Source organism: Callithrix jacchus, chromosome 1 (assembly GCF_049354715.1).
Source record: "Callithrix jacchus isolate 240 chromosome 1, calJac240_pri, whole genome shotgun sequence".
NCBI lineage: Eukaryota > Metazoa > Chordata > Mammalia > Primates > Cebidae > Callithrix > Callithrix jacchus.
In genome coordinates this window covers 219,116,013-219,143,901 of record NC_133502.1, presented here as the reverse complement: position 1 = coordinate 219,143,901, position 27,889 = coordinate 219,116,013, and the positions used below count along the sequence as shown (strand labels likewise).

At 46.1% G+C, this 27,889-nt stretch overlaps 1 protein-coding gene across 2 annotated transcripts; it reads left to right on the top strand.

Annotated features, from left to right (window-relative positions):
• The first annotated feature begins 1,056 nt into the window (after positions 1-1,056).
• On the top strand, positions 1,057-27,836 carry SYCE3 (synaptonemal complex central element protein 3). Of its 2 annotated transcripts, XM_054243044.2 has the most exons (4): positions 1,057-1,121; positions 5,444-5,491; positions 10,854-10,980; positions 27,551-27,836. In XM_054243044.2, exons 3-4 carry the CDS (start codon positions 10,872-10,874, stop codon positions 27,706-27,708), a joined length of 267 nt encoding a protein of 88 aa, XP_054099019.1. In that variant the 5' UTR covers positions 1,057-1,121; positions 5,444-5,491; positions 10,854-10,871; the 3' UTR covers positions 27,709-27,836. The 2 variants fall into 2 exon arrangements, with proteins under 2 accessions (XP_054099019.1, XP_035130633.1); XM_035274742.3 differs by lacking the exon at positions 5,444-5,491.
• The last annotated feature ends 53 nt before the right edge of the window (positions 27,837-27,889 follow it).

Sequence of the window (27,889 nt, the reverse complement as noted above, 5' to 3'; positions counted from 1 at the left end):
CAGGCGAATGCTCACTCCTTGCCCAGAACCGTCTGGCTCGACTGCAGCCATTTTTCCTCCCCTGGAGAATCCCTGAGAGAAAATTGAGGAGGTCTCAGGTTTGTCAGGATTCTCAAACACACAGGTGTTCAAAACCAAAGTGAACCTCCCGAGCTGGCTTCTCTCCCACCCTCCCACGTGTCCGCCAGTGGTATCGCCTCGGCCAGAACAGAAGCCCGTTCCTTCTTCCTCCTCCCACCCTCCCACGTGTCCGCCAGTGGTATCTCCTCGGCCAGGACAGAAGCCCGTTCCTTCTTCCTCCTCCCTCCCTCCCGCGTTACCAAGCCCTGTCAGGTCGATCTTGGAATGGCTTTGACCACCACTCAGCCAAACAGCAGCGACGGCCGGCTCCGCCACCACCCGCCTCGGCAGAACTCTGCCCCGCGCCCGCTCACCACCCTTCCAGGGTGCCCATGGCCCTCTGAAAAAAAGGCTGAGCTCAGACCGGCCCCTGCTCAGCCTCCCCCCAGCCAGAGCTTTCTGTCACAGCCCCTCTAGGTGCTGAGTGGTTCCGCTTCCAGTTCTTGCCTGGGGACCACGAGCGCCCGGGAGCCCCCCGCCCTTTCCAGCCCGCGAGGACCTGCGTGCGCCTCTGCCTCGCCTCCCTGAGTCTGGGCTGCCTCCTCCGTAACACACGTGCCACACTATGCCGGCCACACGTGGTCGCTGTGACCGGAAACAGCTGGGCGTTCAGCTACTCATTCCACACGTTTTTACCAGCACCTTTGGTACCAAGCGCTGTCCTCGACACTGGGCAAACGGGGCCCCGCGTATAAGTCCCTAAGCTCAAGAACGAGGTGGGGGTAAAACTGTCAGGCCCGGAAGGGCCTCATCTCCGGGGGATCCTCCCTCAACCTCAGGACGACCCCAGCACCGCCCCAGCCAGTCCCAGACCCGGACGCCGCCGACCTTCAGGAGCGGCCCCGCCCCTTTTCCCGAGGACACCCAGTGAGAGCGAGAGGCCACTTCCGGGGCGGGGCTGCTAACGGAAAGGGCGGGACATCGCTCCTGAGGAGCGGCCTTGTTCCTCAAGCGGCCGCTGGGGGCGCCAGAGCAGGACCGGAGCGTGGGCCAAGCCGGAGGTGAGCGACGCCGCGCCGTCCCGGGCCCCTGCCCTCCCGACGCGCGTCCCGGCTGCCCCTGACCCTGTCCTAGCGTTCGCCGCAGCACCAAGCTCAAAGCAGACCCACCACCCCTCACCCGACTCCACTCACCCGACACCCCATGCCCCCTTCCGCAACGCCCCTCACCCGCCTCGCCCCTCACCCCCCTCACCCGCCTCGCCCCTCACCCCCCTCACCCGCCTCGCCCCTCACCCCCCTCACCCCTCACCCCCCTCACCCGCCTCGCCCCCCACCCCTCACCCGCCTCGCCCCTCACCCGCCTCGCCCGCCTCGCCCCTCACCCCCCTCACCCGCCTCGCCCCTCACCCGCCTCGCCCCTCACCCCCCTCACCCGCCTCGCCCCTCACCCCCCTCACCCGCCTCGCCCCTCACCCCCCTCACCCCTCACCCCCCTCACCCGCCTCGCCCCCCACCCCTCACCCGCCTCGCCCCTCACCCGCCTCGCCCGCCTCGCCCCTCACCCCCCTCACCCGCCTCGCCCCTCACCCCCCTCACCCCTCACCCCCCTCACCCGCCTCGCCCCCCACCCCTCACCCGCCTCGCCCCTCACCCGCCTCGCCCCTCACCCGCCTCGCCCCTCACCCCCCTCACCCGCCTCGCCCCTCACCCCCCTCACCCGCCTCGCCCCTCACCCCCCTCACCCCTCACCCCCCTCACCCGCCTCGCCCCCCACCCCTCACCCGCCTCGCCCCTCACCCCCCTCACCCGCCTCGCCCCTCACCCCCCTCACCCGCCTCGCCCCTCACCCCCCTCACCCCTCACCCCCCTCACCCGCCTCGCCCCCCACCCCTCACCCGCCTCGCCCCTCACCCCCCTCACCCGCCTCGCCCCTCACCCCCCTCACCCGCCTCGCCCCTCACCCCCCTCACCCCTCACCCCCCTCACCCGCCTCGCCCCCCACCCCTCACCCGCCTCGCCCCTCACCCGCCTCGCCCGCCTCACCCCTCACCCCCCTCACCCGCCTCGCCCCTCACCCCCCTCACCCGCCTCGCCCCTCACCCCCCTCACCCCTCACCCCCCTCACCCGCCTCGCCCCCCACCCCTCACCCGCCTCGCCCCTCACCCGCCTCGCCCCTCACCCGCCTCGCCCCTCACCCCCCTCACCCGCCTCGCCCCTCACCCCCCTCACCCGCCTCGCCCCTCACCCCCCTCACCCCTCACCCCCCTCACCCGCCTCGCCCCCCACCCCTCACCCGCCTCGCCCCTCACCCCCCTCACCCGCCTCGCCCCTCACCCCCCTCACCCCTCACCCCCCTCACCCGCCTCGCCCCCCACCCCTCACCCGCCTCGCCCCTCACCCCCCTCACCCGCCTCGCCCCTCACCCCCCTCACCCGCCTCGCCCCTCACCCCCCTCACCCCTCACCCCCCTCACCCGCCTCGCCCCCCACCCCTCACCCGCCTCGCCCCTCACCCCCCTCACCCGCCTCGCCCCTCACCCCCCTCACCCGCCTCGCCCCTCACCCCCCTCACCCCTCACCCCCCTCACCCGCCTCGCCCCCCACCCCTCACCCGCCTCGCCCCTCACCCGCCTCGCCCGCCTCGCCCCTCACCCCCCTCACCCGCCTCGCCCCTCACCCCCCTCACCCGCCTCGCCCCTCACCCCCCTCACCCGCCTCGCCCCCCACCCCCCTCACCCGCCTCGCCCCTCACCCCCCTCACCCCCCTCACCCCCCTCACCCCTCACCCCCCTCACCCCTCATCCCCTCACCCCCCTCACCCCTCACCCCCCTCACCCCCCTCACCCCCCTCACCCCTCACCCCCCTCACCCCTCAGCCCCTTCACCCCCCTCACCCCCTCACCCCCTTCACCCCCCTCACCCCTCACCCCTCACCCCCCTCACCCCTCACCCCCCTCACCCCTCACCCCCTCACCCCTCACCCCTCACCCCCCTCACCCCTCACCCCTCACCCCCTCACCCCTCACCCCCCTCACCCCCTCACCCCCCACCCCCCTCACCCCTCACCCTCCTCACCCCTCACCCCCCTCACCCCCTCACCCCCCACACCCCTTACCCCCCTCACCCCTCACCCCTCACCCCCCTCACCCCTCACCCGCCTCACCCCTCACCCTTCACCCATGTCACCCCTCACACGCCTCGCCCCTCACCCGCCTCAACCCTTACCTCCCACCTCACCGCTCACTTCACCTGCCTCACCCCACTTTACTCCACCTCACCCTTCACCCCCCTACCCCAGCCCCACCTCACCCTTCACCCCATCTCAACCCTCACTCACCTCCCACCTCACCCTCTCCTCCCTGCACACCCCACACCCTACTCTCCTCACTCCACACCCCTCACCCTACCCCTCTCACCCGACATTTCTCACCTCAGTCACCCACCCCCTTACATCTCACGTCCATCTCCTCACACTATACATGCCGGATCCTGAACTCTACATACCCTGGGCTTTTCATTCCATACAACATGGCCTTCTTACCCTCCTACCTCCCACACCTGGGACCACCTCACACCCCAAGTTCCCAAACACTCTGGCTTCCTCCCATCTGTACTTCAGGACTGGCCCAGACTTTTCATAGCCCTAACTCCAAAACTTCCCTCCCCACATCACATGCGACTTCCCTTCCTGTGCTGCTGTCACCCCATACAGAGGAGCACATCTCTTCAAGCTTTCCTCCTATACCCTCCCATTTCTTATTCTGAAAGGGAGCCCAGACTCTATTAGAAACTCTTTGTACCAGGCAAGACACTCAGACCACAAAGCAGACTCTTGGCTCTGACTTCCTCAACCCACGACTTTCACACCCAAAGTGATACCCAACCCAGATCCCACACTCCTGCCACCCATTCTGAGCCCTGTTCCATTGTGCTTTGGTGTGAGCTCAGGCCTCTTTCTCCACCCAGTGCCAGTCGTCCCAGGCAACCTCATCAGGGAAGAAATTTCATGAATTCTAATCCTGTGGCTGCTTCCTCTACATCAGCTCTCACACCCTCTCCCTGGATCTGCTTTTCAGATCTATCCCTCCTCTGAGATCCAGTGCCACTCTGGCCACAGCCTCCATCCTTCTAGCAGTCTCATCTTTACCCCCAAATCTACTTGGGGCCACCCCAACGCCCCAATTATAAAGGATATATGTCTTTTCTTTTCTTTCTTTTTTTTTTTTTTTTTGAGTCAGTTTTGCTCTTGTTGCCCAGGCTGGAGTGCAATGGCACCATCTCAGCTCACCGCAACTCCACCTCCCAGGTTCAAGCAATTCTCCTGCCTCAGCCTCCCAAGTAGCTGGGATTATAGGCACGTGCCACCACACCCAGCTACTTTTCTATTTTTAGTAGAGATGGGGTTTCTTCATGTTGGTCAGGCTGGTCTTGAACTTCCGACCTCAGGTGATCCACCCACACGCAGCCTCCCACTGTGCTAGGATTAGAGACGTGAGCCACTGCGCCCAACCAGGATACATGTCTTTTGTATGTCTCTGCTTAATCCCAGCCATCATCTTAACCACTGCTTAAACTACTCTCATGCTTGTGCCCTCAGTGTCCTTACCATGTCCATCCACTGCATATGTCTACACTCCGTCCATTGTTTCTGTGCCATCCTAGGGTCCTGAGGACACTAGCCCTGTGGCCTCAGCCACATGCCTAAGTGCCCCTAGGGAAGCATACAGCTTCACTAAACCCTTATCATTCTCCTGAAACCAAGAATGTCTGTTGTCACAAGAAGAAACTTTTCATTGCCGTTTATGAGGGAGTTAGAGACCATCAGGGCTGAATTCCCCTCTTGCCACCCTACCTCGACCTCTACCTACCTCACTCTATCCCTACCTCCTTACCTTACCTTCCCTTACCGTCATAGGTGTCGGAGACCAGTCCACCATCAGCTACCCTTTCTCCTGATTCTTCAGGCTTATCTTTTTTTTTTTTTTTTTGAGACAAAATTTTGCTTTTGTTGCCCAGACTGGAGTGCAATGGCATGATCTCAGCTCCCCACAACCTTTGCCTCCTCGGTTCAAGCAATTCTCCTATCTCAGCCTCCCAAGTAGCTAGGATTACAGGCATGTGCCACCACGCCCGGCTAATTTTGTATTTTTTGTAGAGACGAGGTTTCTCCATCTTGGTCAGGCTAGTCTTGAACTCCCAACCTCAGGTGATCCACCTGCCTTGACCTTCCAAAGTGCTGGAATTACAGGTGTAAACCACCTTGTCCAGCCTCTTTTTTCTTTCTTTCTTTCTTTTTTTTTTTTTTTGAGACAGTCTTGTCCTATCATCCAGGCTGGATTGCAATGGCATGAGCTCAGCTCATTGCAACTTCTGCCTCCCAGGTTCAAGTGATTCTCTTGCCTCAGCCTCCTGAGTAGCTGGGATTACAGGTGAGTACCCCCACGTCCAGCTAACTTTTTGTATCTTTAGTAGAGACAGGGTTTCACCATGTTGGTCAGGCTAGTCTCGACCTCATGAATGCCTGCCTCAGCCTCCCAAGTGCTGGGATTACAGGCGTGAGCCAGTGCGCCTGGCCTCGTCAGGCTTTTCTGTCCAACTAGCTCTTTCCACACAGCCTAGAAACATGAAGATTTCAAAAAACCTTCACTCTATACCACCTTCTAGTTCTCTGTTTTTTTCTACCCTTCCCATCTAAATCTGTACACACTATCCATTTTGTCTAATGATCTATTAATTAATTCATGGAAATCTTTTTACTTTTATGGCTCTTCTGAAACATCTCACCAAGTTGACCAGTTATATCCAAATCAAATATCCTGAATTTACTGACCCTTTTTTTCTTTTGCAGAGGAGATGTTGCAGATCTTGCTCTGTAGCCTAGACTAGAATGCTGTGGCACAGTTGTCCCACCTCAGCCTCCTGAATAACTAGGACTGCCGGTGTGCACCACCACACCCAACTATTTTCTTTTTCTTTTTTTAAGACGGGGTTTCACCATGTTGCTCAGGCTGGTCTTGAACTCCCCACCTCAAGTGATCCGCCCGCCTTGGCCTCCAAAGTGCTTGGATTATAGGCATGAGCCACCACACCCGGCCGACACCCAACTATTTTTAAATTTTTTTGTATAGACTATTTCCCAGGCTGGTTTCTAATTCCTGGCTTCAAGCATTTTTCCTGCGTTAGCCTCCCAAAGAACTGGGATTACAGATGTGAGCTACCGTGCCTGGCCTGCATGCCCAAATATTGTAATCTTTGACACTAGTGTAGTATCTCCCGACTTAAAACAAAATACCTCTGTGACTCTACATTACATTTCAGGTACTGGCATGTTTCTCTACTTCTCTTTGAAGCAAATTTCTCTGCTTCTCTTTGAAGAATTTCTACTTCTTCCTCTCTTCAGAAACATTTAAATCAAGCTCTTGTCCCAGCCACTCCATGAAAACAGCTCTTGTCAAGATTGCCAGTGTGACCTCCAGATTGTCAAATCTGGTGGTCACTTTTATTATTATTACTATTTTTGAGACAGAGTCTTGCTCTGTTGCCCAGGCTGGAGTGCAGTGGTGTGATCTTGACTCACTGCAACTTCTGCTTCCTGGGTTTAAGTGAGTCTCCTGCCTCAGCCTGCCTAGTAGCTAGGATTACAGGTGTGCACCACCAGGCACCACTATTTTTTTAAAAATTTTTAGTAGAGTTGGAGTTTCACCATGTTAGCCAGGTTGGTTTTAAACTCCTCTACTCAAATGATCCACTTACCTCGGCTTCCCAAAGTGCTAGGGTTACAAGGCACGAGCCATCGTGCCTGGCCCAGTGTCACTTTTTAATTCTACTACTGCTTGATAGGCAACACAATTTATTGCTTCTTGTTTACTTTCTTCACTTGACTTCCAAAACATCAATCTCTCCTGGCTCAGCTTGTACCTCACTGGCTGCTGGTTTTTTGTCTCCTTTGCTGGTTCCTCTTCATCTTCCCAGACTCTAAATATTGGAGAGCTCAGACCTCTCCTCCATTTACCCTGATTTCCTAGGTGATCTCAACTAGTCCTGTGGCTGTAAACGTTATCTATACTCCAGTAACTCCCAAGTAAGTGTACTTAACCAGGCATTTCACTGCACTCCACATTCATATTTCCATTTGGATGTCAGCAGATACTATCGGCTCTGTTTTCATAGCATATCCAGAATCTGTTCACATCTCACTACCTCCACTTTTTTTCTTTTTGAGAGGGAGTCTCGCTCTGTGGCCCAGACTGGAGTGCAGTGGCATGACCTCAGCTCACTGCAACCTCCGCCTCCCAGGTTCAAGTGAGTCTCCTGCCTCAGCCTCCTGAGTAGCTGGGGCTACGGACGCATGCCACCATGCCTGGCTAATTTTTGTATTTTCAGTTGAGACAGGATTTCACCATATTAGCCAGGCTGGTCTCAAACTCCTGACCTCATGTTCCCCCTGCTTCAGCCTCCTAAAGTTCTGGGATTATAGGCATGAGTCCCCGAGCCCAGCCACTACCTCCACTTCTAACACTGTGATCCAAGCTCCATCATCCCTTACCTGGAGTTTTGCAGCTACCTACTTTTTTTTTTTCTTTTGTACCCAAGCCTCCATTACCTGAAGCAGCATCTACCTTCTAACTGCTCTCTCTGTTCCACCCTCTCCACCTCTAAGTCTATTCTCAACATAGAAGCCAGAGTGATCCTTTTAAGTCATTATTCAAATTATGTCACCTTTGTCAACATCTTTTCCATTGTTTCCTCATGTCACTCAGAATAAAAATCAAAGTCCTGGCCAGGCACGGTGGCTCACACCTGTAATCCCAGCACTTAGGGAGGCCAAGGCAGGTGGATTACCTGAGGTTCAGGAGTTTGAGACCAGCTTGGCCAACATGGCAAAATCCTGTCTCTACTAAAAATACAAAAATTCTCCAGGCATGGTGGCAGGTGCCTGTAATCCCACCTACTTGGGAGGCTAAGGCAGGAGAATTGCTTTAACCTGGGAGGCAGAGGTTGCAGTGAGCCAAGATCACACCACTGCACTCCAGCCTGGATGACAGAGTAAGACCCTGTCTCAAGAAAAAAAAAAAAGAATGTGTATTGCAAAGAGAAGGGGCTGAAAGGACCCTCCCTTGACACGTTAGAGCCAGCAAAGGAGAGAGCCAAGAAAGAACAGGGAAAGAAATACTAGAGGTGGACAGAGTTTGAAGAGAACAAGGTTAAAACATCAAGAGAAGACGATTTTGAGCAGGAAAAAAAATGGCCAAATGTCAGTGCTGCAGAGAAGTGAAATGAAAGACAGAAAGTACCCTGAGAGTGCCAGTTATGACTTTGGTGAGAGCATTGTCAGTGAACGGCAGAGACAGATGCCAAATAACAGTGGAGTAAGGAGGACAGGCAAATGTGTGAGACCTGGCTGGGTAAGGAAGGAGAGGGAATAGCTATACGAGAGGATCAAGGAAGATATTCCAGACATTTCTTCCTCCCATCACCCTCTACTAGCCCCCTGCCATGCCATCTGCCTGCACCTCCCCACTCACTCTTAGCAAATTATTCCTACTTACCAAAAAGCAGGACAGGGTCCCTGCATATGGAATGACTCCATGCCCACATAGGTAGCTCCTTTACAGATCCCAAAAGACTATACACCCTGCCCTTGCACCCTTGTTCTCAGATCTGCCTCTCAGGCCTCTTGGAGGGTCCTTTGCTCCTCCCTCAGAATCTCTACCCTTAACAGGGAGGATGGCAAGAGGGAAAAGATAATAATTTCTTTTCTTTACTTTTCTCTTCTTTTTTTGAAATGGAGTTTAACTCTTGTCATCCAGGCTGGAACGCAATAGCATGATCTTGGCTCACTGCAACTTCCGCCTCCCAGGTTCAAGCAATTCTCCTGCCTCAGCCTCAAGTAGCTGGGATTACAGGCGCCCACCACCATGCCTGGCTGATTTTTATATTTTTAGTAGAGATGGGGTTTCACCATGTTGGCTAGGCTGGTCTCGAACTCCTAACCTCAGGTGATCCACCCACCTTGGCCTCCCAAAGTGCTGGGATTACAAGCATGAGCCACTGCGCCTGGCCTGGCCAAGATCACAATTATCTTTTAGAATTAGAGTTTTACAATAGTCCTTTATTCAGCCAACATTTATTAAACACTTGCTGTTTTCCTAGCCCTGAGCTGAACACTAGGAATAGTTCATTGAAAAGATAGCCTCTGCTCTCCAGGACCTCACAGTCTAGTTGGGAAGGTAGAGAGTCCACAATCACAATACCGGCTAAGAGGTACCATTATGAGGGAGGCCCAGGAAGTCACAGGATAACTGAGTGGAGGCCTCTAACTCTGAATTAAAGGCCAGGAAGCTTTTCTCCACATGTACAGTGGGAACAATGCCACAGTATCTGTGGCCCATTCCTCCCTATTTTATGCTTATCTGGCTCATTCCTTCACCTTCATAGGGTTACAAGTTCCCTGACAGCTCTTACAACATTATTAATCTATTTCTCTCCTTTCTTACTCGTGCCTTGTTTATAAATAGGTAAGCCTCAAATATTAACAGAATGAATTAATGTATATTAATAAAGATTAGGAGAGGATCTGGAGTGATTTAATTACAGTTCAATATTTTAAATAACAATAGATATGATTTATTAAGTGCTCATTATGGTAGGCACTGTGCTGAATAGTATATAATTTATTTCAATTAATCCTCACAAAACTCCACAAGATATAGGTACCACTAATAATTCTCTTTTAAAAAATATAAAACTTGGCCAGGAGCAGCGGCTCATGCCTGTAATCCCAGCACTTTGGGAGGCTGAGGTGGGCAGATCGCCTGAGATCAGGAGTTAGAGACCAGCTTGACCAACACAGAGAAATCCCGTCTCTACTAGAAATAAAAAATTAGCCAAGCGTGGTGGTGCATGCCTGTAATTCCAGCTACTTGGGAGGCTGAGGCGGGAGAATCACTTGAACCTGGGAAGCAGAGGTTGCAGTGTGCAGAGATCACGCCATTGCATTTTAGCCTGGGCAATAAGAGTGAAACTGCATCTCAAAAAAAAACTTTAAAAAAATCACGAAAAATTTGTTGAGAAGATGTGTAAGTTGCCAAAGGTAACACTGCTGATAGGTGGTGGAACCAAGATTTGAACCCAGGCAGTTCTGTTCCAGAACCAGGACATTCTCTATGGGGCACTGCCTCTAATGCCTAGGAGAATTCTTCTGGAAAGTTAAGTTGATAATTTTTTAAAATGTGTGAATCATTTCATTTTTTAAAATTAAACTTACCCTTCTCCAGGCTTCGATAGCTTGATATCTGTAATTATTACATTAACTGCTATTTATATATCTGCTTTTGCATCTGTCACATTCTGGTTTGTCATATGCTATGTGTGACTTACTCCCATATTGCACAAGAAATTCCTTAGGTTCAGGGATTGTATCTTTAGAACAAATCAGCACAATAGCTTGCATCTTAGTGGGTACTCAGTACAGTTTTGCCAGAATAAATTCCACTATTATGTTAACATTATGGCAGACGTTTTCCCGCATGATGATGAAGATGTTTTCTGTGTTAATCACTGCAGCCTTCAGCTATGTTTGTATGGCAAGGATGGAAGAAAGGGGAAAGACAACTTACATGTACCAAAAGCTATGCTGGGCTCTTGAGACATGTTCCCATTTAACCTTTACAGCCCTGTGTAGTAAGTGGTATTGTCTGAATCTGAGAGATAGGGAAAGAATTCCTTGGAGAAATCGCTGAGTTATAACCAGTGAAGCTGGAATTAAAATGTGGGTCTATCTCACTGCAGCTTCTGTGTATTCCCTAAATGGCTGATGCTGATGCTGAGGAAAGAAACTACGACAACATGCTGAAAATGCTGTCAGATCTGAATAAGGACTTAGAAAAACTATTGGAAGAGATGGAGAAAATCTCAGGTAGGACGTGTGAACCCAGAAGTATCTGAGTTTCTGAGATAGGTCTCAATCAATTTAGAAAGTTTATTTTGCCAAGGTTGAGGATGCACCTGTGACACAGTCTCAGGAGTTCCTGAGGACATATGCCCAAAGTTGGCAGGCACAGCTCACTTTTATACTTTCTAGGGAGAAAGAATACATCAGTCAGTACCTGTCAGATGTAATAGTTTTAAATATTAGTGATAATGGATCATCGAAGTAGAATATGGTATTGTTACAGGAAAAGGGTCCCGATCCAGATCACAAGAGAGGGTTCTTGGATCTCGTACAAGAACCCTCTTGTGCGAGAAACAATTTAGGATGAGCCTATAACGTAAAGTGAAAGCAAGTTTATTAGGAAACTAAAGGAATAAAAGAATGGCTACTCCGTAGACAGAGCAGCCCTGAGGGCGGCTGGTTGCCCATTTTTATGGTTATTTCTTGATGATATGCTAAATAAGGGGTGGATTATTCATGCCTCCCCTTTTAAGACCATATAGGGTAACTTCCTGACATTGCCTCTGGTCACCTCTGGTCACCATCTTGGTTTTGATGGGTTTTAGCCAGCTTCTTTACTGCAAACTGTTTCATCAGCAAGGTCTTTATGATCTATATCTTGTGCTGATCTCCTGTCTTATTCTGTGGCTTAGAATGCCTTAACTGTCTTGGAATGCAGCCCAGTATGTCTCAGCCTTATTTTACCCAACTCCTATTCAAGATGGAGTTGCTCTGGTTCACACACCTCTGATAGCTGGGATTACAGGCATGCGCCACCATGTCCAGCTAATTTTTTGTATTTTTAGTAGAGACGGGGTTTCACCATGTTGACCAGGATGGTCTCGATCTCTTGACCTCGTGATCCACCCGCCTCGGCCTCCCAAAGTGCTGGGATTACAGGCGTGAGCCACCACGCCCGGCTTAAAATTATTTTAAATAAAAAGCCAACAAACAAAACCAAATGCAAAGTTACAAGACTGACTTATTTAGAACTTCTATGTATTGAGCTACTGTAAGCTTGGTTTTTATTATAGACTCATAGCAATTAGCTATACAGAATATAAGCATTGTTCTGGGCTGGGTGCAGTGGCTCACACCTGTAATCCCAGCACTTTGGGAGGCTGAACTGGGTGGATCACATGAGGTCAGGAGTTTGAGACCAGCCTGGCCTACATAGTGAAACCCCGTCTCTACTAAAAATACAAAAATTAGCCAGGCGTGCTGGTGCGCCTGTAGTCCCAAAGAATAGGTTCCTTTGTAGGGAGAAGACTCCCTAAGTGCTGAGAGAGGAGCCAAAAGACTAAGCCTATTTCCATATAAATAATGAAGAAGAAAGTAACTAGTCATTATTAGTTATTCATAAGTGATCTTAATTCTTTTACTAACGCCTCTCAGGTCAGAGGTGTGAACCTGGGGCGACACTGTAAATATGAGGAAAAATTATAATCTGGTACTCTCTAGAGGATTACTGTAGCCAAGAAACAATGATTTAATTTGCACTCAAAAAGCAAGTTACAGCTGAAATCTACTGTTAAGTGTTATGACTTTCCTTTGAAACAATTTCTCTAGCCTCTGTTTTTTCTCTTAAAGAGAAATTATAGCAAGACCAATTGTGTGCAAGGTAAGTTTTAGGCTTTATTATGCTTGCCTGATTATTTGCATAAAATGCAACAATAATTAGTTGCCTATATAGACTCCCTTTAAGTTGGCTTTGCTGTAACTTTACCTAAAAAATAGTCTATTTTAGTTTAAATCTTGGTAAAATAACCAGTGTCTCCAATTTTTTGTTTTAAAACTCTTATTAAACTTATGCAAACAACTATATTGTCATAAAATTACTATTTGAATTTTGGAGAACTCAGACAGGTAACTTAGCTTATAGAAATATACTTCACCCAAATAACTTTAAAAAAAAGATTTCTTAACCCTCCTTTAATCAAAGCAGCAGCATTTAAACAAGATGTTTGTTTACCTGGGAAATACCATTTAAAAACCCAACAGCTCATGACAGCTATCTATCGGGCACCGTAGAATTGAACAGCTCCTCATAATTAGTCCTAGGAAAGAGGCTCTCTGCTTATCAGGTAGCAAGATTTTATGTAAACCATTTTTATTTTGTTATGGAACTCTTCTGAAAAACATTATTTCCATTAGCATAGGGGTAGCTTCAGTTAACATTCCATTGCAAGGCAGTAAATGCCCCATCAAGTGGAAATTCTCTAGTTCAGTTGTTATCATTGAAAAGTAGAGTTTTGGCCAGCCGCACTGGCACACACCTGTAATCACAGGACTTTGGGAGGCGAAGGTGGGCGGATCACCTGAGGTCAGGAGTTCAAGACCAGCCTGGCTGACATGGAGAAACCCTGCCTCTACTAAAAATACAAAATTAGCGGGGCGTGGTGGAGCATGCCTGTAATCCCAGCTACTTGGGAAGCTGAGGCAGGAGAATCACTTGAACCTGGGAGGCAGAGGTTTCAGTGAGCTAAGATCGTGCCACTGCACTCCAGCCTAGGTGACAGGGAGAGACTCCACCTCAAAAAAAAAAAAAAAAAAAAAACTTATGGTTACGTTTAAGGTTGTTTATACCAATAACTCAGGATTTAGCTATTCTCATTAAGCCAACAATATTTCATAAGCATACATAAGCAAAGATCATTCTGTCTTTGGCTAGGCTCTATAGTTTTATAACCCTTATGGCAAATCTTAGGTATTCTGAAGGAATAAACATGAAACCACTTGATCAATAAATGCAAAAAAATTCTTAAGATATTCTAATATTATTTTACCAATAACTTTAAAGTCAGTTTATTTATTAAAGATTTTACTGCTGGGCAAGGTGGCTCATACCTGTCATCTCAGCACTTTGAGAGGCCAAGGTGGGTGGATCACCTGAGGTCAGGAGTTCGAGACCAGCCTCACCAACATATAGAAATCCTGTCTCTACTCAAAATACAAAAATTAGCCAGGCGTGGTGGCGCATACCTGTAATCCCAGCTACTCAGGAGGCTGAGGCAGGAGAATCGCTTGAACCTGGGAGGTGGAAGTTGCGGTGAGCTAAGATTGTGTCATTGTGCTTCAGCCTGAGAGAAACTCCATCTCAAAAAAATATTGTATATTAAAGGAAAACAACTCAGGTGAAAATCAGATAGCAAAATTTACAGCATAAGGTACAGATACAAAAAGTCTGGTGTGCTAGAGGGAAATTAAAATGGATTTAACTGCCAACTAAACATAAAATTGTATAATTTATAAAGGCCTTTTAAATATGTACACACACATACACAAAGATCCTATAGCTTTTGCTTCAGGAGTTTAGCCATGACATAAATACAAAACCACTGGCTTATAAAAAAAATCCTGTTAGATCCAAACAGTGGTTTTTATCTTAATAGAAAAGTAACAGCAGATTTAAAGCAGGCAGAAAAAAATAATAGAGAAAAGAGAACTTAGGAACTTTACAGTTTCCATGTCAGCCTTAGGGCTCATTTTCCTTAACGTAAATGTGCACAAAGACCGTATTATTTCCATTTTACATAAACTTTGGCAGTAGAGTTGCCATAAAACCTACAGTGCTCAAAAAGGAGTCATTCTCTTTGTTTTCTCCTTAATCTTAGATTATTTGTTTCCCACTTTTTTTTTTTCTTAAAAGGAAGAACTAAGCTGTGGTCTAAGGTTTTTGTGTGGTAAATCAAAGTATGCTGCTTGCAGGCTGGACTCCACAGTGTGTCACCACTGAGTCGTTTCCACTCTTTTATGTGTTTTGGTTTCTTTCTTCAGAGATCTCTTACTTCTGAGAGGGCTCAAAATGCCAGGTAATCAGCCCTTATAGGCATTTCATGGATGAGTACTTTTTAAAATTAATTTTTGTTGGGGATTTTTCTGTAAGGCCACTGTATGTTGTAGGGGGTCAATGCCCTAGACAATGCCTCCTATGAGCCCCATGGTCACCCAGGGGTGCCTTTCAGCTGGGAGGAGCAAAATGCCCTTTCAGGTCTCTCATTTATCTATGAAAACAACAATTCACTTCCTCACACAAATGCATACAGACAAGCCAATTGAGATTAATTTGGAGAAGCAATAGAGAAGACCTTTTAGAATGCATCTCTGAACTAGAATTAGGATTACTAAACAACGACTTCCTAGAAGAAGAACCATTCAGAATAACTCGAGGATCATCAACCAAAGGGAGGTCCAGGGCTCAGGAGGACTTAACAGTTCCACCAGAGGAGAAGCTCGAAGTTGAGTATCCTTCAGTGGGCTCCTGCTGGTAGCTCCAAGTTTTGTTTCAATTATGCATTCTGAACAGAGGAAATAACAACAGGGTGGGTTCAGAAACCCACTGGGTCCCCTGTGAGACAGACCTGAGCTAGAACTCCACTGATAATCTGACCTCCATAAGCTCCTACTCTGATTTACAGACCACAGTGATGCTTTGGATCTCCAGGAATTAGTGTCAGTTCAGAACCTGTGTCCAGTAATCCCCGAAAGATCTGATTATTTCCCTTTTCCCAGTGTATAGTCCTTCAGCAGTACAATATAAGGGTTCCTGTTCCCAAGCTGATGTTGGTGTGAGAAGGAAAAATAACTAAGCAAGTAATCACAGATTTTGATGAGTGTTAAGATAACCTTCATGGCGCTGTGGGACAGCCAAAAGAGGATCTTAATATAAAACAGGGAGCCAGGGAAGGCATCCTAGAATAAATGACTTATCAGCTAAGACTAAACATGAGTTAGCTGAATGAAAGAGGGAAGGGGAAAAGTGGAGCGATGAGAGTTTGGGAATACAGAAAGGGGTTTGAAAGAAGGTGGGGGAAAATGAGTTCAGTTATGGACATGTTGAGTTGAAAGTACTGGTTGCACATACAGGTGATGTTCTACACAGTTTAAAAAAATAAGATCCCAGAGCTCAAAGACATGTTAAGACTGGAAGTTTCTAAGCATTATATGTTCATTCATTCAACAAATAATTTCTGAATGAGACACCTATGCCATGTCCTGCTCTCAGATTACCTACAATCTAATGGGAAAATAAATATCCAAGCACATAAATGCAATATACTGTGTTAATTCTTTTGGGCTTCTTTTTTTTTAAGACATAGTAGAGTCTTGCTCTGTCACCCAGGCTGATGTGCAATGGCATGATCACAGCTCACTGCAACCTCCAACTCCTGGACTCAGGCAATCCTGCCTCGGCCTCCCAAAGTGCTAGGATTACAGGTGTGAGCCACCGCATCCAGCCTGTGTTAATTCCTATAATTAAAAAATATTAAAATTCCAATGGGATTTTAGATGAAGGGCTGAAATCTGTTGGCTAACTTATGAAAAATTTAAAAAGAGGCATTGAACATTTTTCTGAAATATTGTTTGGAGTTTTTCAGGTAGACAGGTGATATGGAAGACATTCAGACAGAATGAACAATGTGCGCTAAAGAACAGAGGAGTAATAAAGCAGGTTGGATCTAGGGTTCATCTACTGGAGAATAAACAAGTGGAAGTGGTAGAGAGTGAATCTTAATGAATCTTCTTGGGTCCGATCATCAAAGATTTTGTGTACACAATAAAAGTTATTCTGTAGGCAATAGGAGAATTATTGAAGAATATTAAGCAGGGGAATGACATGAAGAGACATGTGCTTTAGAAAGATTTTAGCGGTTATCAGGAGTCATGAGAGGCATGGAGGTGATGCAGTACTCTAGGAAAGATATGATAAAGAATATGTTAGCATTGGGAATGGAGAAGCAAGAATTTAGAAAGAAAAATCAACAGGGCTTATATGATTTTTAACTGAAGATGAGAGGTGAATGGGGAGAGAGAATAGCTCCTGAGTGTTTGCTTTGAGCAACTGTGTGCATGCAGGTGGTGCTATTAAGCAACATGGGGATATAGCAAGAGTAGAGATTAGAGGTTCAGCTTTGAACATACTGAGTTTAGGGTGACCCTAGAAAATCCTGGTAGAAGTCTACTAGGGAGTTTAATGTAGGGAGGCTCTATAGCATGTTATAGTTCAGGTTATAGAATCATATTGTATCCTGATTCCACCACTTAATATTGTGTGACTTTAGGCAAGTTTTTTTAACCTTATTGTGTTTTGATTTTCTCAGCCTAGTGAGCTGAGGCTGGCACAACCAGGTATCTCAGCCAGGGCATTCAGGGGTTGGGGATCTGAGAAGCTAGGGTGTGAGCTTCTGGTGCTATATACTCTATTAGTTTGATAGGTCTGTCATAACAAAGAATCACAGATTGGGCAGTCTAAACAATAAAAATGTATTTTCTCATAGTTCTGGAGGCTAGCAGTCTGAGATGAAGGTATTAGCCCAGTTGGTTTCTTCTGAGGCTTTTCTGCTTGGCTTATAGATGACCATCTTCTCTTTGTGTCTTCACGTTGTTTTCCTTCTGTACCTGTCTGTGTCCAAACTTCCTGTCCTTAGGACGACACTAGTCATATTGGATTAGCACCTACCCTAATGACCTCATTTTCACTTACTTATCTCTTTAAAGACCCTATCTCAAATACACTCACATTCTGAGGTAATATGGGGATAGGACTTCAATATGAATTTTGGGTGGTGGAGGGATACCATTTAGTACATAGCAAATACCAAATATTGAAACATCAAAGTAGAGGAGCTGTTTATATGACACTTACTCTAAGCTAAAACCCTTGAGAATGTTGAGGAAGTCCTGAACTGGGTACTACCTCAGCAATGACCTCACAGATAAAGATTACCAAATACATGAGAGGATAAGCCACTGTGAGTAAAAGGAAAAAAGAATCAACATATTTGCATCTCCAAAGACTGACGATGATATCAGATGCAGAGTGTAAATAACTGTATATAAAATGGTTAAAGAAGTAATGAATGCAATTACTAAGATGATCACAAAAGTATCTCAAGAATGAATGGGCATATTTGATTAAACAAACGGAGCTTCTAAAATGAAAAATATAATTGTAAAATAAAAATGGAATCAACAATACTTGAAAGAGAGAATTAGTCGATTAGAGAAAAATATATCACAGAAATAAAAAATATGAAAATAAATGAGATTTGTGATATAGATGAAGAAGGTCTAAAATGTATCTAAATTGGGATCTCAGAAAAAGAGAAAATGAATGGAATAGTGGCAATATTTAATAATGGCTGTGAATTTTCCAGAACTGATGAAAAATTGAGCCACAGATCCAAGCAACAAATCATATCCCAGAAAAAAATAAAATGAAGGCCAGGCGCAGCAGCTCACACCTCTAATCCCAGCACTTCAGGAGGTTAAGACGAGCAGATCACCTGAGGTCGGGAGTTCAAGACCAGCCTGACCAACATGGAGAAACCCCGTCTGTACTAAAAATACAAAATTAGCCAGGTGGGTTAGGGAATGCCTGTAATCCCAGCTACTCAGGAAGCTGAGGCAGGAGAATTGCTTGGACCCGGGAGCTGAAGGTTGCAGTGAACCAAGATCGCACCATTGCACTCTAGCCTGGGCAAAAAGAGCAAAACTTCGTCTCAAAAAAAAAAAAAGAAAAATAAAATGAAATCTACACCTACACACAAAATAATGAAACTTCAGAACATCAAAGACAAAGAGAAAAACTTTACAAGAAGCCAGAGAGAAAGTAACCATACAAAGGAATTACAACTGGAATGAATTTTCAGCAACAATAATGAAAACCAGTAATTAGTGAAATAATATTTAAATGGCATGAAAACATTACCCAGAATTTTGCATACAGAAAAAAAATGCATTTTTCAATAATTAGGGCAAAATAAAGACATTTGCAGATGAACAAAACTAACAATGTCCATCATAAAGAGATGAACATGGTCATCTCTTAGGTACTCTAAGGGTTGCACCATTACACTCCAGCCTGGGTAACAACAGCGAAACTCTGTCTCAAAAAAAAAAAAAAAAAGTTCAAAGGTTTTGTTTTGTTTTGTTTTTTGAGGTGGAGTCTTGCTCTGTCACCCAGGCTGGAGTGCAATTGTGTAATCTTGGCTCACTACAACCTCCGCCTCCCAGGTTCAAGTGATTCTCCTGCCTCAGCCTCCCGAGTAGCTGGGATTACAGGCAGCCACCACTGCGCCTGGCTAATTTTTGTATTTTAAGTAGAGACGGGGTTTCGCCATTTTGGCCAGGCTGGTTTCGAACTCCTGACCTCAGGTGATCTGCCCGCCTCAGCCTCCCAAAGTGCTGAGATTACAGGCATGAGCCACTGTGCCCGGCCTAAAGTTCAAAGTTCTATGAACAGTGTGTTCAAGGAAGCTTTTTTTCTCATGCACCTCAGCCTCCCGAGTAGTTGAGATTACAGGTATGTACCATCACACCTCACTAATTTTTTTTTTTTTTGTATTTTTAGTTGAGACAGGGTTTCTCCATGTTGGCCAGGCTGGTCTCAAAGTCCTGACCTCAGGTGATCCACTTGCCTCGGCTTCCCAAAGTACTGGGATTACAGGCATGAGCCACTATCCCAGCCTCAAGGAACTTTAAAAAAAAAATTAATTCATTTATGTTTTGTAGAGATTGGGGTCTCACTATGTTGCCCAGGCTGGTCTCAAATACCTCAGCTCAAGTGATGCTCCAATCTAATCTTGGCCTTCCAAAGAGCTGGGATTACAGGTGTAAGCCCCTACTTCCAGCCAAGGAACTTCAAACTTTCTCTAATGCTCTCTTCAAAATCCTTACACGTTGTCGAGCTTTCACTTACTGCCCTGTTCCAAAGCCACCCCCACATTTTAGGTTTTTGTTACAGCAGCATCATACTCCCAGCACCAAAATTTATAATTGTTAACTATTACTGTATAACACATTAACCCAAACTTAGAAGCTTAAAACTAAAAACATTTATTGTCACATAGTTTCTGAGGGTCAGGAATCTAGAAGTGACTTAGGTGGGTGATTCTCGATATGGCTCTTATGAGGTTGCAGTCAAGCTGTTAGCCATGGCTATCAGTCTCTGAATATTTGACTAGGAGCTGAAGAATCTGCTTCCAAGCTTAAGTAGCTGTTGACAGGAGCCTTTCTATGTGGCCTGTCCATAGAGCTGGTCATGACATAATTTCCCCCAGAGCTAATCTTGGAAGTGACATACTATATCACTTTTGCCATATTCTACTGATCACATGGTACAACTCTGGAATAATACGAAAGAAGACCACACAAGGGTGGGTGTGACTGCCAGAAGGCAGGGACTACAGGGGACCAACCACATATATGTAGAACATCTAAAACATAAATGAGCCAGATGTGGTGGCTCACACCTGTAACCCCAGCACTTTGGGAGGCGGGGGCGGGTGGATCACTTGAGGTTCAGAGTTCAGGACCAGCCTGGCCAACATGATGAAACCCCATCTCTACTAAAAATACAAAAAAAAAAACCTGAACCAATTAGCTGCTGTGTGCCTGTAGTCCCATCTACTTGGGAGGCCAAGGCAAGAGAATCACTTGAACCTGGGAAGCAGAAGTTGCAGTTAGCCAAGATTATACAAAAGAATGAGACTCTGTCTCAAAAAATAACCCATAAATGATTAGAAATAGTAAAATGAGGCCGGGCGCGGTGGCTCACACCTATAATCCCAGCACTTTGGGAGGCCAAGGCAGGTAGATCACGAGGTCAAGAGATTGAGACCATCCTGGTCAACATGGTGAAACCCTGTCTCTACTAAAAATATAAAAATTAGCTGGGCATGGTGGCATGTGCTGTAGTTCCAGCTACTCTGGAGGCTGAGGCAGGAGAATTGCTTGAACCCAGGAGGCGGAGGTTGCGGTGAGCCAAGATCACACCACTGCACTCCAGCCTGGGTAACAAGAGCAAAACTCTGTCTCAAATAAAAAGAAAAGAAATAATAAAATGTAGCAAGGTGGCTGGATATATGATCAATATACAAAAGTTAACTGCATTTTTAAATACTAGCAGCAAAGAAATAGAACACATGTTTTAAGGACCATTTACATGCAATAACAATAGTAATACACATACATACACACACACACAGTCTATAGATTACATCAAAAAAATTTAATAAGGAATGTGCAAGTCCTGTGTACAGAAAATTATAAAACTGACTAAAAGATATTACAGACAAAAATAAATAAAGCAATAGCTACATTCATGATAAAAAGGCTTAATGTGTCAGTTCTTCCCAAATTCCATCCAAGGGTTAAAAGTAGTTCTAATTAAAATCCTATTCGCTGGGGGAACGATCCAAGATGGCCGATCGCTAACATCCCGGGATTGCAGCTCTCAGGGAAGGCACGGAGAACTAGAGGACGCCACACTTTCAGACAAAGTCTGGTCGCTCACGGAGCAGAAGATCCCCCAGTGGTGGAAACACACGAGTCGCCAGCGCGACTCTCGTGGTCGGCGCAGCGGTTCCGCCGCCGGCACCTCTACGCGGCAGCGCTCGGCGCAGAGTAAACGGGACCAGTTCCCCTTCTGACCGAGGTTTGGAGCCCCGGGAAGGCAGAGCCTACTACGGAAACAAGAAGGAAGCCCGACAGGAGAATCCTGGGCAGAAAAGCACCATCAGTTGTAATGCTGCTGCTCTGGCCCTGGGAACTAACAACCTGGATGTCCACTCAAGAGACCTAATCTGAAAGTTGGTAATTTCAAAGACGACAGGAGGATAAATTTACAATGATGGGAAGAAACCAGCGTAAAAAAGCTGAGAATACTCAGAGTCAGAACGCCTCTCCCTCTAAAGATGATCACAGTTCCACATCAACAATGGAACAAGGCTTGATGGAGAACGAGCGCCTCCTGATGACAGAATCACTCTTCAAGGAATGGATAATAACAAACTTCGGTGAGTTAAAAGAACATGTTGTAGCCCAACGTAAAGAAACTAGGAACTTTGAAAAAAGGTTTGATGAAATCCTATTGAGAATAGACAACTTAGAGAGGAGTATGAGTGAATTAATGGAACTGAAGAATACAATACAGGAACTCCGAGAAGTATGCACAGGTTTAAACACTCGAATTGTTCAAGCAGAAGAAGGGATATCAGAAGTCAAAGTCCAACTTAATGAAATAAAACGTGAAGAAAAGATTAGAGAAAAAAGGATAAAAAGGAATGAGCAAAGTCTCCAAGAAATGTGGGACTATGTGAAAAGACCAAATTTACGTTTGATAGGTGTACCTGAATGCGACGGAGAGAATGAATCCAAGCTGGAAAATACCCTTCAGGATATTATTCAGGAAAATTTTCCTAAACTAGCAAAGCAGGTCAACATTCAACCCCAGGTAATACAGAGAACACCACAAAGATATTCCTCAAGAAGACTAACCCCAAGGCACATAATCGTTAGATTCACCAGGGTTGAAACGAAGGAGAGGATACTAAGGGCAGCCAGAGAGAAAGGTCATGTTACCCACAAAGGCAAGCCTATCAGACTTACAGCAGATCTCTCGGCAGAAACTCTACAGGCCAGAAGAGAGTGGGGGCCAATATTCAACATCCTCAAAGAACAGAACCTTCAGCCCAGAATTTCATATCCAGCCAAACTAAGCTTCACAACTGAAGGAAAAATAAAATCTTTTATGAACAAGCAAGAACTCAGAGATTTTATTACCACCAGGCCTGCTTTACAAGAGCTTCTGAAAGAAGCATTACACACGGAAAGAAACAACCAGTATTAGCCTTTCTAAAAATACACCAAAAAGTAAAGAGCACCAACATAAAGAAGAATTTACACCAACAAGTGGATAAAACAGCCAGTCAACATCAAATGGCAGTAACCCTAAATTTAAATTGACTGAATTCCCAATCAAAAGACACAGCCAAAACCTAACGGCATGTTACATCCAGACCTGTTTCACGTGCAAGGATACACAAAGACTCAAAACAAAGGGATGGAGAAAGATTTACCAACCAAATGGAGAGCAAAAATAAATAATAAATAAAAAAAAAGCAGGAGTTGCAATTCTTGTATCGGATAAAATAGATTTTAAAGCAACAAAGATATAGTGGTAAAAGGATCAATGCAACAACAAGAGCTAACGATCCTAACACCCAGATAAGAGACTTAGATTCAATGAGACAGAAAATTAATAAGGATATCAAGGACTCGAACTCAGATCCAGAACAAGTAAACTTAATAAATATTTATAGAGCTCTCCACTTCAAATACACAAAATATACATTCTTGTCAATACCACATCACACCTACCCATTAGTTTAAATGAAACATTGATTGGCCATTATTAATACCCAATTTTTTTCAAAATAAAGCAATATTTCCATTTACTCTCCCTCTTTCTCTTCCTCTTTCTTCCTCTCCTTTACTTATTTTTTTTTTCTTTCCTTCTCTCAAAAAAAAAAGAAATCAACTTGTAAACCTCTAGATCCAGGTCGGCAATGTCTCTTTCATTGCTTGATTTCCTTTCTTCTCTTCCGTCCCTCCCTCCCCGCTTCCTCCCTTCCTTCCTTCCTTCATCCCTTCCTTCCTCCCTACCGTCCTTATTCCCTTCCTTCCTGCCTTCCTCCCCCCCAAAAAAAATAAATAAATAAATAAAAATAAAATAAAATCCTATTCGCATTTTTCATGGAACTTGACAGGTTGATTCTAAAATATTTATGAGAGACCTAAGAGTCAAAAATAGCTAAGATACTTCTGAGGAAAACAAATAGGATGGGGGATGAACCCTGCAATTAACAACATTTATTATAAAGCTATATAATTAAACTATAAAGCTCTATATTGGCTTAGGGACAGACAAGTTGAATAACAGAATACAGCCCAGTGCAGAGAGGCCAGAATCAAATATACACATACACATACACAAACACACATCTTTATCACATGTATATATAAAATAAGACTCCTCCCACCCTATTTCTCTGTTACCACATATACTGTTTATTTCCTTCACAGCATCTTTCACAATCTTGTCTTATATTTTTATTATCTTTCTCCTCCCACTGCAACTGGGATGGAAAATGTCACAAGGGCAGAATGTGTCTCTCTTGCATACTACTGTATTACCAGTTCTGGCCTAGCAAAATGCCAGCACTAAGTGGTGTTCAATAAATATGGAATGATTGAGTTAATTAAAAACTCAAGAGACGTATATTTCTGGTGAATTTTATGAGGATGATGAGTCCTTATTTTATGTATTCTAAATTTTTTTCCTTGTATGAAGTGACAAGAGGACTCTACACTTTATACAGAGTTTTGGTGTCTGATTGAATTGCCTTTTTGCACTGTGCTTTGATGCTGTTACTAGCTTTCTTTCACCAGTGACCACAACTACGGACATGGAAGGACCACCTTGTATTTAAAGAAGGGATATGATCAAGGTCATTTTTAACTACATTATACACCTCTCATAAGCAAGACACATAGGAAAGTTTTCTCTTAGGATAAAAGTGTTTTAAACTTTGGATTTGTTTTTATCTTATGATCACTGAATCTGATATCTGATCATGTTTTCTTTTCTTCTTTGACCTAGGAAACTCAGAATTCCAGCTGCTATATAGGATTATATGAGATTCATTTCTATGTATTGCCTTTTCCCTGAATTTTTGCCTTGGGCACCCAAACTCTTTGCCTTGGGTACATCAATTATTTATTTTATAAGAAGAGTTTATTCTTTTTTTGAGCAAATCTCCTCACTAATATCCAATTTAATTGCCCATAAGTTCTACCTTCTACAAAACACCACTAGAACATGAACACAATTCAGCTAAGCTCTTTACCATTTTATAACAAAAATCACTTTTCCTCTAGTTTCCAATAACATGTTTCTCATTTCTGTCTAAGACTTCATCTGAATGGCCTTTACCATCCATATTTCTACCCATATCCTGTTCATTGTTAATTATATGTTCTTGAAGAAGTTGGAAGCTTTCTTGGCAAATTTCCTCTTTTCTTTCTGAGCCCTCACCAGACTCACCATTAAAACATGCTTCATGACAGTATCAGCTTCTCATAGCATGCACTTCAGAACTCTCCCAGCCTCTATTCATTACCAATACCAAAGCTGCCTCCACACCTTTAGAGGTTTATTACAGCAACATCCAACTTTTGGGGATGCAATAACAAATTACCATAGACTGAGTAGCTTAAAAAACAAACATGTAAGCCAGGTACAGTGGCTTATACCTGTAATCCCAGCACTTTGGGAGGCTGAGGTGGGCAGATCTTGAGGACAGGAGTTTGAGACCAGCCTGGCCAACATAGCAAAACCCTGTCTCTACTAAAAACACAAAAATTAGCTGGGCATGGTGGCACGTGCCTGTAGTCCCAGCTATACAGGAGGCTGAGGCAGGAGAATCATTTAAACCCAGGAGGCAGAGGTTGCAATGAGCCAAGATTGTGCCACTGCACTCCAGTCTGGGCAACAGAGCAGTCTGTCTCAAAGAACAAACAAACATTTTGACCAGTGCAGTGGCTGAAACCTGTAATCCCAGATAGAGACCATCTGGCCAACATAATAAAACCCCATCTCTACTAAAAATACAAAAATTAGCTGGGTGTGGTGGTGCATGCCTGTAGTCCCAGCTACTCCGGAGGCTGAGGCAGAGGAATTACTTGAACCCAGGAGGCAGAGGTTGCAGTGAGCCAAGATCGCACCAGTGCGCTCCAGCCTGGTGACAGAGTGAGACTACGTATCAAAAAAATAAAAAAAAATTTTTTTAAACACATTTTGGTCAGGCATAGTGGCTCACATCTTTAATCCCAGCACTTTGGGAGGACAGGATGATCACTTGAGGTCGGGAGTTTGAGACCAACCTGGGCAACAGAACGAGACTGGTTCTGTTAAACCATGCCCAGCTACTTTTAAAAAAATAATGTTTTTTTAAAAGTAGCTGGGCATGGTGTTGCCTCCACTTGGGAGGCTGAGGTGAGAAGATCAGTCAAGCCCAGGATTTAGAGGCTGCAGTGAGCCATGATTTTGCCACTGTACTCCAGCCTGGGCAACAGAGCAAGATCCCAAGTCAAAAACAAAACAAGACAAAATAAACATTCATTTCTGGAGGCTGGGAAGTCCAAGATCAAGGTGCCAGCAGACCTGGTATCTGGTAACAAGTCTCTTCCTGGTTTGTAGGTGGTCACCTATTTTTTTTTTTTTTTTTTTTGAGTAGTTGGAACTACAGGTACACACCACTGCACCCAGATAAATTTTGTATTTTCTGTAGAGACAGGGTTTCAACATGTTACCCAGGCTGGTCTCGAACTTCTGAGCTCAAGAAATCTGCCCACCTCAGCCTCCCAAACTGCTGGGATTACAGGCATGAACCACCTTGCCTGCGCAGTCACCTTCTTGTATTCTCACATAGAGCCTCACATATCCTCACATAGAGAGAGAGTTAGCTTTCACGTCTTTTCTTTAGAGGGTACTAATCCCATTCATGAGAGTCTACCCTTAGGACCTAATCATCTCCAAAAGATCCAGCCTCCTAATACCATCACATTTGGGGTTAGGATTTCAACAGGTGAATTTAGGGGGACACATTCAGTCCATAACGTGTGCTAGGCAGTTTATATAATCATCCATTTAATCTTCACAGTAAACCATGAGATTGGTAGAGTCTCTAAAGATGAGAAGACTGAGATTAATATATATAAGCCACTTGTTCCAGGTCACATAGTTGGCAGGAGGAGAGTTGGGAGGCACACTCTGCTATGGCTTCCAGGTCCCTGCTGCACCTGCTGTCTGGATGGTCTGCAGCCTCCCTGTGCCAGAATGATCTGGGATGCTTGTTAGGATGTAAGTTCCCAAAGTATCCAGTACTTTTTACCTCCATGAAGAGGAACTTTAAGGGGAAGTGTTTGCTACGTATGATTGGCTGTTATGCAAAGGGGAGATGACATTTGTTCTGTATAGTTGTAGAGGGCAGAACCACACCAGCAGGTAGGCTATGCAGAGAAAAGGTTGGAGGTTCTGTAATCCCAGCACTTTGGGAGGCCAAAGCGGGTGGATACGAGGTCAAGAGATCAAGACCATCTTGGTCAACATGGTGAAACCCTGTCTCTACTGAAAATACAAAAAATTAGCTGGGCATGGTGGCGCGTGCCTGTAATCCCAGCTACTCGGGAGGCTGAGGCAGGAGAATTGCCTGAACCCAGGAGGCGGAGGTTGCAGTGAGCCAAGATCATACCATTGCACTCCAGCCTGGGTAACAAGAGCGAAACTCCGTCTCAAAAGAAAAAAAAAAAGGGTTGGAGGTGGGATTTCTGCACACTTTCTTTGAGTTTACACAAGAAGCATATATTCACCTATAGGCCCAGGTAACACTACCTTCAGGTTGCTCTCAGAGGGAAAGAGCAAGAGAGTCAGTCAATGCATGGATAGATGGTCAAGGACACCTTCCCAAGAGGAGAAGCCCCAGGCCTGGGCCTCAACAAAAGCATAGAGGTGCCCAGATGGAGCTGGGCAGGCCTAAGGTGACATGAGACTTGGGCCTTGCAGGACTGGGAACCAGCTAGAGTAATTGGGTGCCTCAGCAGGGTCTTGTCCCCCAGATGCTGAGTACAGCTGGAGGCATCTGACTCTTCTGGGTGCCCCAGAGCTGCAGCCCCTCCCTGTGGCCTCACCAGGCCTGTCTGCTTGTTGCAGTGCAGGCAACCTGGATGGCCTATGACATGGTTGTGATGCGCACCAACCCTATGCTGGCCGAGTCCATGCGCCGACTGGAGGACGCCTTCCTCAACTGCAAGCAGGAGATGGAGAAGAACTGGCAAGAGCTGCTCCATGAGACCAAGCAAGGGCCATAGGCCCCACTGGCCCACCACAGTTGCCATGCCACCATCTGCCTGTGTGACAAAGTCACTGGGGGACGGAGCTGGTGCCCACAGCTGTATGCACTGTACTTGTTTCTTAATAAACTTATTTTTAAGCACAACCCGAGGGCTTATCTTGTGTGCGGTGATCCACCCACCTGCATATTAAACCTCA